The following is a 10,802-nucleotide window of genomic DNA, read 5'->3' on the forward strand; positions in this document are numbered from 1 at the left end:
TATGGGCTGGTGTGCCTCCATCCTATGGCCCATATGGCCCATATCTCCCCCCCCCGGGGGGGGGGGGGTTCCGGTAACCCCCCGGTACTCCCATATGTACCCGATACATTCCGAAACACTTCCGGTGTCCGAATACTATCGTCCAATATATCAATCTTTAGCTCTCGAACATTTCGAGACTCCTCGTCTTGTCCGTGATCTCATCCGGGACTCCGAACAACATTCAGTCACCAAATCACATAACTCATATAATACAAATCGTCATTGAACGTTAAGCGTGCGGACTCTACGGGTTCGAGAACTATGTAGACATGACCGAGACACCTCTCTGGTCAATAACCAATAGCGGAACCTGGATGCTCATATTGGTTCCTACATATTCCACGAAGATCTTTATCGGTCAAACCGTAATGACAACATACATCATTCCCTTTGTTATCGGTATGTTACTTGCCCGAGATTCGATCGTCGATATCTTCATACCTAGTTCAATCTCGTTACCGGCAAGTCTCTTTACTCGTTCCGTAATGCATCATCCCGCAACTAACTCATTAGTCACATTGCTTGCAAGGCTTATCATGATGTGCGTTACCGAGAGGGCCCAGAGATACCTCTCCATACTCGGAGTGACAAATCCTAATCTCGATCTATGCCAACCCAACAAACACCTTCGGAGATATCTGCAGAGCATCTTTAATTACCCAGTCACGTTGTGACGTTTGATAGCACACAAGGTATTCCTCCGGTATCCGGGAGTTGCATAATCTCATAGTCAAAGGAATATGTATAAGTCATGAAGAAAGCAATAGCAATAAAACTTAACGATCATTATGCTAAGCTAACGGATGGGTCTTGTCTATCACATCATTCTCCTAATGATGTGATCCCGTTCATCAAATGACAACAACATGTCTATGGTTAGGAAACTTAACCATCTTTGATTAACGAGCTAGTCTAGTAGAGGCATACTAGGGACACTGTGTTTTGTCTATGTATCCACACATGTATCAAGTTTCCGGTTAATACAATTCTAGTATGAATAATAAACATTTATCATAATATAATGAAATATAAATAACAACTTTATTATTGCCTCTAGGGCATATTTCCTTCATGGACTTGTTGTGTTCTACTTACGTGCGCACTTGAAAATAGTTTGATGATAAACAAGGACATAAATTATGCTTGATCAATCCAATCTACATCCTCCAAGCAAGAAAAGATGATTCTTTAGCATATCACTCTCCACCATGAAATCACAATCAATCATATCTACGGCAACGAGGAGACTTCTTTGGCACATACACAAATCACTCTCAATTCCTCAAGATTTTATTGCATTCTAAATTTCATAATAAACAAGCAAATGGACACCAATTTCCACGCTACCTCATGAGTTCAATACCACAGTTGGGCGATACAGCCGCACAGGAAACAACCAAGACATTTTGTTTCATGTCCACAAGAATAGCACTTCGGCAGCAACCACCAGCCAACAAACCAACTTCCGGCAGCTAACCGACCTTCCCCGGAAAACAAAACTACAGGCTCAGATTACAGATGTATCTAATGTATACCAAAAATGCGCAATGTGTAAAGATGTGTTAAAAGGAAAAAAAAGGAAAATAAACAGTAGAAAATCGATGAAAACCAAATAATTAAAAAAAGAAAACCAAAAGGTAAAAGGGGAAAAACCAAAAAACTGCTGCAAATAGTGACAACCGGAAAAATTCAAAACAAGAAGAGAAAACTCACGCAGATTTAACTATAATACTAGGCCAGCCCACTCGCCTCCCTCAAGAGTTAAGTTGTAGCTAGTTCTGACAATAAGCGAGACATGACTCCCGCGTGTTCGTTCGTCCGCCTAGCTCTCTTTGCTTATATTTTTCTCGGTCTCCTTCTACTTGTACTATTGCAATGTCTCAGGAAAAAAAGTTTCCTGTTTCTATTAAATAAAACAAGTGACAAATTTGAAAGATTTGGCCAACGTCTGTGAATTTGAGAAAACTTCACGAATCAGGAAAAAGTTCATGAATTTCTAAAAATATCAACTTTGGAGAAACTTCACGAATCAGGAAAAAGTTCATGAATTTCTAAAAATATCAACTTTGGAAAAACTTCTGGAATTTGAAAAAAAAAATCAAGTGCACATACCACGTGTAACACACATTACAACTTGGCATGAGCGGTACACTATCTGAAAGAAACAATTAACAACATGTAAAAGAAGCTTTTTAAGCATGCTGGAGCACGAGAACATATTAACAAATGTCTGCAGTCAGAGCACAACACCAAAAAGGGAAAACAATAGACATTTTTATTGCACAAATCTCGACGCGTTGCTTGGGACTTAATTGATTGAGAATTAACAAATCCATTATTATTTACAGTCTTCATGCGTTGTTTATTCCCTCTGGAAAAAGTTAGAATCAAGCGGAAAGAGTTTTGTTTCAAGGATTCTAATGCAACAGTCTGACAAGGGAGGAACAAAATTAACGGTGGCAAAAATCATCTTCTGTGGGGTAACTAGCACACTAAACCAAAAGGTCTTGTGGTGAACCACCAGTGGGTGTAAACAAACCACGGGGATAATGCCAGGTTAATGAGAATTAGGAGCAAAGCAACCCCCAAAAGAAGAAACAAAGGCAGCCCTTGCTCCTTATCACCACCTTTCCGCCCCCATATTTTTATTCACCTCACCCCTTATCACAAAGCCACTTGACCTTTTTTGGTCCAACTTGCACATCCCGTGGAGGTATATGCCATTCCCACAACCAATGAAATAGCCGGGACAAAAATACCATCGGCGCTCTTCAACGGAACGGAAGAAAAATACCGCTGATAAACGACTCATAGTGAGTGACAGAAATAGGAGATATGATTTTTAATTTCACTGGCGGAAGTTTGCTTGTGCCCATGCATGGACCCGGCCGGGGGTGCAAAGGTGTGGATCGGCCATTGACGAAGATGAAAAGAGTACTGTTATCAGATGGGATTTGAACAGGCTATTGGAGGGATGGAAAGGCAGACATGGACAGGATGAAAAGTTGGAAAGAGACCTCCACAAAGAGGTCTCCTCTTCTTGCTTCTTCCTTGCTATTCCATGGGTACCAGCTGGCCTCCTGATCTGAGCATCTTTCGATCTAGCAAGTTGCTTGCTTGACATGGGGCTAGGGCTCTATCATTGGATTCCCATGCAATTTTTCACAAGTGGATTCCCATGCACTCGTGTGTTGGTATCTTGGCATATAGTATATATTTTCTGGTGAAGATGATATCTATACGTCTGCGCGTATATCTACCGTCAAAGTTATACCATTTTTCACTTTGCGCTGCGTAATATCTAGCCGTGCAAAAATGCATGAATATTTCCACTTGTATAGGTTGAATAAATATCAAGTACTCCTGAAAAATATTTGTTTGTAGGAAAAATTAATCTTTCTTGCCTATCTTTGGATTTAAAGTCATGGTTTTAAATAGCATGCTATAGGTCCGCTAGAGCACATTATAGCATTTAGAAGTGATCTTGAGCTAAAAGACTTTGGTCTAAACACATGAACAAACATTTTAAATAACGTGTTATAGCATTGCTATAGCGTTTAGAAGAGGTCCGCCGCTAAGAGGCATATCCCACTATTTAAAACTATGATTTAAACACAAACTTTGTGCATCTCTCTCCTATATATGCAGAGGCCGAAGAACTAGTTGACTTCTTTTTCGAAACAGAGGCAAAGTATTTGTCTTATCGATTAATTAAACAGACGAGAAATCTAGTTCACTGTCTTTGATTTTGACAAGTTCATTTTGCAACAGATTCTCCAGAAATATGATAATTAGTGACTTACACATGTGCGCAAAAAGCTGTCACCAATATAATCTCACAACTCAAGTTTTACATATAATTACATGCATGAATTAGTATATAGTAATACATGCAATTAAGCTAGCTAGCTAGGAAGAACAAGAACAACAAGAGAAACGTAACGAAAGCCTCTCAATTCAGAGCGTGTTGATCGATCTTGTTGTAGTACTCTTGGTCGTCGATCCTCCACAGGGAGTAATCCTCGCAGAACTCCCACACCGGCGACGAGGGCTCCACAGCGGGGGCGGGCATGGCCACGTGGCCGGCTGCGCCCCAGCTCATCATCATCTCCGGGTAGCTCTCCGACGCGGCGATGTCGTTCCAGAGCTGGTCCATGTCCACGGCGGAGCAGTACTGCACCACCTCCGCCTTCTTCTCCTCGCTCGCCGACGTGGTGGCCTCCTGCTCGGCCTCGTCGTCCATGCTAGTAGTAGTGCTCTCCTGGGGCGCCTCGGTGGTGGCCGCCGAGGACGACGTGGCCGTGGGGGAGGCCGAGCAGGTCAGCGACGTGGTCGAGGAGGAGGAGGAGGAGGGCGAGGATGAGGCCTTCTTCTTGGCCAGCATCTTCTCCTCCTGGGCCTTCTTCCTCATGTGCGTCCTCCAGTAGTTCTTGATCTCGTTGTCGGTGCGGCCGGGGAGCTTCCTAGCGATCCTGGACCACCGGGAGCCCCACTCGGCGTGGAGGCTGAGGATGAGCCGCTCCTCGTCGGCGGTGATGCGTCCGCGCTTGAGGCCCGGGTGGAGGTAGTTGACCCAGCGGAGGCGGCAGCTCTTGCCGGTGCGCCGGAGACCTGCATGGAGCACAGCCGAGAACACGCCGGAGGAGGGGAGGGAGAAGAAGAAGATTAATGGTGACTGGCCGTAGAGGTCAGGTTGGATCGATCACCCGCCACCGCGCAAACCTGAGACCTGAGCTAAGAAATCCCAACGGCGTTCGCCGAGCAAGCGCACGAACCATACCAGTTGGGCGTCCTCGTTCTCCGTCCACGGCCCCTTCCGAGCCGCCATCGCCCCGCCGCGGCCGCCGCTGTTGTTACACATGGCTGGTCGATTTGTGCGATGAACTGATGATGATCCTCTTTGGAGTCTTCGCCGCCGGCTTCGTCCCGGACTCCGGCCGACTACCCTGAAGAAAGAGGAGAAAGAGAAGGTCGTTTGTGTTGCTAGCCGGAGATGGATGCTAATGGATGGAGCTAGACTCTGGACGAACCACCGGGTTATATATAGAGCTACGATGGTACATGGTACTCGATCCATGGCGAGGGAGAGAGTGAGTGGCACCTAGCTAAATGTAGCTATAGTGCGGCGTTGTGCGCGGTGATGTCAGTGGGTGGGGTGCACGGTGGTGGTGGATCCGGTACAGATATGCACCACTGATTGCAAGGACGAAGGGTAGTGCGTGCGTGCCTCGTGACACCTTACTAGCTACCTGCCTGTCAATCGTTTGTCGTATCCTGACTCCGACGACTTGATTAGCCATGCCGGCCTCAAGGTCTCAAACCTGTTCATTGCCTTGCATGCGTGCCCAAAATTGTGCCTCTTGATTAGCCATGCCGGCCTAGGTCTCAAGCCTCCTGATGATTCGATTTTTCTTCACGATGGAACCTAATTTCAGGTCTACCATCGTGTCAAGCTGATACAACCGCACAAGAGTTTAATCCTCAACCGGTTTATGCTTACGAGAAGGCTCACGGCACCAACACGCACGAGAACTCAACACATATGATTCGGTAGTTGGTGTTGTTTTTGGTTTTGCTGAGCTAATAAATAGTTGAGAAAAGAGATTCTTGCCATCCAATTGGTTGGAGATTCGCATGCATACATGTTTTTTTGGAGGACATGCATGCATGCTTTTGTATAGTTGCATGAGTCATCCATCCCATCTCTCATGTCTTTTTTATTTCATCTTTTAATTCTGATTTACTCTATCTTTTGAAACGAAAATCTATATTTAGTTTCGTTTGCATATTTGCGTTCGTCATGACGAAAACTTCCACAAGAGCAATCTTGCGTTCATCTTGACAACTTTTAAAACAAAATTCTAAGTTTCATATATTGAAACTTCATAATCCTAACATTAAATAAATTTTGCCAAGTTACACCAAATTTCATGTGCTTTTAGGGTTTTGGGGCTTTAGGGCTTAGTGTTTAGGGTTTAAGTTCCAGTTTTTAAACTAGCTAAATTTAGCATTGTTTCTACCAAGTTTTTGTAGTTGAAACTTGTTCGGCCGCCAGATTGCCTCACGACCCACAAAGTCATTGGATTCTGCACGAAGGCACACCAAGTTTTAAGTTTCCGTTGTTGGAACTTGTGTTTTTGTCGTTCGCTCGTACCAAGTTTCAGCAGTTGAAACTTGACAAAGATTTAAAAACTCATCAAAATGTATTTAAAATGGATCTTATTTGAAAGCCCTTGTTACAAGCAACATGAATATGAAAATATATAAATTGGAATTATCGCTAAAAGGATGGGAGATGGGATGGGTAGAGCTGTCAAAAGTTGTATGCATGAGCTCATCCAAAGTAATCAACAGATTAATCCAGGCACCGGACCCCGTGCATGGGAGAAAAACTACTCTCATAAATAGTCTGTCTAGTTTTCAGTTTGTAGCAAGCATATGAAATTTTGAGTTGCATTTCACCCTTGTTTGTTTCAGCCTTGGGCAGCAGACTCTCGCATGGAAAATCGGAAGCTTAGCAACACCATCTGTACCACCGCCGTCAGGTTCGGTGACGATGGCGTTTAGGTTAGGGTCCGGGTTAGGGTCGTCCGTCATTCTCAAAAGAAAGTTTTTTATAGAACTATTTTTTTGAGACTACCACGCATGTCTTTTATTCACGAAAAGCTGCAACTATCGGCCAAATGAAAAAAAACAGTTGTATGTTGAATTGTTCTTTTAAAAATTTGTTGAAATTAAAAAGAACGAAATAACCAATCATATCAAGTACCATAGTCATAATTGACATGCCAAGGCATATCCAGCGAGGACCTGAATCTCTTGACTGATGTAAGTCATATGCATGTACTAGAAAAAATATCTACCAGCTAGCTTGTTAATTACATTCCCCCAAAAGCAAAGCTAGCTTGTTAATTACAGGATCGAATGTCATGTGTAGACCTGATTCTTCACGTCTTCTAGATCATCTTTAGTGATAGCAATGCATGCATGTAACTTACTTAATCGCCATGTTGCAATTCTTAATAATATCCTTGTGTTTTTATGTCTAATTAAATAGAAAAAGATGAAGAGAATTTGTTCTCTCCAATGATAAACTATAAAGATCAAATGCATCAGATGAAAGATGCCTGAAAATAATTTACCCCACTTGCGTCCACCTTTCCCAGCTTACCCATGGATAATTTACAGCTTCATCCAATCAAAATTCTACAGCTACCACTGGCAAAAGAATAAAAGATCCACAAAAGATACAGCTACTTGTTGCCAACTTGAGAATTTATCCATGAATCTTGCTAGGCTCTATTTGAGGTTGTTATGTGCTCTACACTAGCTTGATCTCCTTTTTTGAAGCAGACTCATGGAAAAGAAGAAAATTCTACTTCTCTGTTGATGGGTAAATAAGAATAAATTCTATACTTCAATGAACGATAACCCTCTTGCAGGTCTTTATTTTTTGGGGGAATGTGGCCCTCTCATGTATCGACACATATTCTCTGAATTACAAGAAATAAATAAGTTATCTCAATTTCACATATAGAAAAAGAAAAGACAGTCAACCATCTATAATTTTCTTTTCTCCGAAAAGAAGGGTAGACCTCCCCTTTGCACCGGGTGATGCGTGTAGCTAAACCAGATTATTGAAATTATCGCAATTCACCACAATGCTAAACATCAGTTCAGTGCATACGGGGTCTAAGTGCAAGGTTGGATATTATCTGAGCAACAAGAACCGTCGGCTTAGTGGTGCACCAGTCAATCATGCTACTAGTGGCATCCACCCAACGTTATCGCAAGAAAAGGGTATATCCCACTATACATTTTAATCTAATCATCTTGGTTACTGGATTTGCCTCTTTAATTAATTAAAAGCTTAAATTTAACACAATGTATGTGCTCAAATATGATAGTATATCCAACGCAAGGGCTAAATGAGACTCAAACTTAAGACGATGGACAGAAACTCAATGACAAGAAAATTGAGTTTTAAGAGGAACACATACCAGTTCATGTCAGAGTATATTTTGGTATATGTGTATTTGATAGTATAGGATTCATATCTCTCTCCCACCTTATCTCTGTGAGGGCTTCTTGTCCTCCAAGACATACACACAATATATACTCGCCCACGAGGCTCAGCAATACAACAATATTCCACCAATATCCCCTCTAATACTCTTAACTTTTTTTCTGGAATTTCTTTTCTTAGAGACGATCATGCCCTTTAAAAAAATATGATTCTTTTCTCTTTCAAGACTGTCAGCCGTCTTTCGAAAACGAAATAAGAAAAATATGCCAATATGATACTCCCTCCATCCGGAAATACTTGTCGGAGAAATGGATGTATCTAGACATATTTTAGTTCTAGATACATCCATTTTTATGCATTTCTCCGACAAGTATTTCTGGACGGATGAGTAGTTTGCAAAGTATTGGAGCAAATGATGAATAGTTCGGGAAGACATGAATAGCATGCCCTGCAAATCGCGAACCAATCTAGGGTTTCTCTTTCCCTCCCCTATCCCATGGTTGCTAAGGTAAACTCTCCCCTCCAGGCTTCGCCAACAACCCCGTGGATTCGCCTCCCCTCTGCCTGCCTCTCCGGCGGCCGGTGCAGGGAGGAGAATCACGGTGCCTCCGCTCCGGTTAGTAGTTTAGGTTTGGGTTTTTAGTCCTCGCAGGTGAGTTGCTCGGGCGGATGGAATCACTTCTTCTTCGAGTTTGTCGTCCGGGCTCCGATCCTCCTCGAGTTCGTCCATCTGGACGTAGTCGACGGAGCTCTAGCGTTGATTTCTGCTATCCCCTTGGGACGGTGTGGTTAGAGTTTCTCGTCATGTGACGAGATTTGGTGTCAGAAGCTTTAGATCTATTCAAGGGTTCAACATCGACGACTATGATTCCGGGGCGCTAGTCTTTATGGGCACGTGCATGAAGATTTCCCAGATGTCATCGACAAGGTCAAGCTGGCTCCGGTAGGGGAGTGGCGATAGTCGACGATAGTGGTCGTTCGGTGGTTTTGGAAGCTTGATATGTTTTTTTATTATGTTTAAGGTGCTTTGTATTTTCGGTGAACTTTGATAATAAATTTGGATCATTTTCGCAAAAAAAAAAAAGTTTGGGAAGACAACTTGTGTACTGCTATTCATGTGTATCTTCGGCTACAGTAAGGTAGGCATTGTTCATCATTCCTTCCAGGAAAGGTGAACTGATACTGTGATAGGATCAGTGATCGATGTCGGCAGTGCAGACTCTCCGACCAACGTACGGTTGAGGTTGCAACTTAGTGCATCGACTAGCTTTAATTCTGTTCTAAAACACCGAGTACAACATAGACGGACACACATGCAGACACGTACACCACAACACATACGGGCACACAAATGTGTTTATATATGTCTTGTTATCTGTGCACACGGCACAAAATTCATTTTTTAATGAAACTTTGTTTGTCATTATTTTCTGGCATTATCTTCACCAATGAGCAAAACCACTATCTAAAACCGGGCAAGGATTGAAGTTAAACGGTTTTAGAAAGTTAAGTGTTTGATTTTTTTCAAAAAGATGGATTTTATTAGCTTAAAATGAAGCATCAAGAGAATACAAACACGATGAGCACATCCGGCTTCTGCATAGTTAGAGTGTACACAACCAACACCGACACATAAAGAACACGCCTGCAAATAGAACATATAAGACCAAAGCTAAGCATGGGTGAGAAAAATAAAGAAAGGAAAACTTCCAAAGTGATCGGATCCGTGATTGGCAAAGTTAAGTGTTTGATATGGACGATTTCATACTTTGAACCATTGTTTAGGATTTAAAATAAGCTTATGTCTATCAGTTATCCTAGAAGACACCGTAACATTGTGTTCAACATGATCCTCAAACAGGGAAAATTAAGAGGAGACTTGTATATAAATAAACTGTGACTAGCTTCTTCCTTGAAAAGGAAATAGGATTACCGAGCTGAGCTGAGGTGAGTTTTTGTGTCTCAGAACTTCTAAAATCTAGTACTCCCTCCGACCCGAATCAGTTGACACAAAGTCAATTAATTCGGATCGGAGGGAGTAATATTTCTGGATTTCATGCATCAGCTGCTTTGAACTTAAAAGAATACATGGATCTGAAGAAACTAACAATAATGAAATTTTACTTAAGAAGGAAGGTATATAGCATCAGCTACGTACGTGGAAAGGTGAGGTGGACAGCACCTACCTAAGTTCCTCTTATCCTACCCTATCCCGTACGTCAGCAGCCCCACAGTAGGTAAAATGTTGAGAAGACTAATATGTGGCTGCAGATCTCCCAAATATGTTCTACTCCCCCAATCCAAAACAAGTGTTGTGGTTTCAGTTAACCAAAACCACAACACTTATTCTGAATCAGATGGAGTAGCTGTTAGAATAAATCCAAGGCCACTGTCGATCATCTAAGGACCAAGCAATCATACGAGCACGACACCGAAATTTGTTAATGAGGTTCACTTATATGGCTACATCCCCGAGGCTTGACTACGGGCGCTCCTCCCCGTGACACCTTCACAATACCGCACCCGGTCGCCCTGGACACTGGCTTCCCCTGCGTTCTGGTGCTATTATGTTGGCATAGGTTACATCGTGTGTCTACCCCCGCTATATATGAGAGGCCTAGGATACAAGTGTCCTACTAGGACACGACTCCATATCCTATGTAAACACAATACTACTCAGAGTCCAACTGTAACCTACCGTGTACACAATATTCGACACAACTCTAACAGTAGC

At 42.6% G+C, this 10,802-nt stretch overlaps 1 protein-coding gene across 1 annotated transcript; it reads right to left on the reverse strand.

Annotated features, from left to right (window-relative positions):
* Positions 1–3,850: 3,850 nt before the first annotated feature.
* On the reverse strand, positions 3,851–5,092 carry LOC123180045 (nuclear localization sequence-binding protein). Its single transcript, XM_044592006.1, has 2 exons — positions 4,823–5,092; positions 3,851–4,653 (listed from the first exon to the last, which is right to left on the reverse strand). The coding sequence occupies exon 2, from the start codon at positions 4,451–4,453 to the stop codon at positions 3,995–3,997; it is 459 nt and encodes a 152-aa protein (XP_044447941.1). The 5' UTR covers positions 4,454–4,653; positions 4,823–5,092; the 3' UTR covers positions 3,851–3,994.
* Between the last annotated feature and the right edge of the window lie 5,710 nt (positions 5,093–10,802).

The sequence above is a fragment of the Triticum aestivum genome, chromosome 1D, assembly GCF_018294505.1.
Source record: "Triticum aestivum cultivar Chinese Spring chromosome 1D, IWGSC CS RefSeq v2.1, whole genome shotgun sequence".
Taxonomy (NCBI): Eukaryota; Viridiplantae; Streptophyta; class Magnoliopsida; order Poales; family Poaceae; genus Triticum; species Triticum aestivum.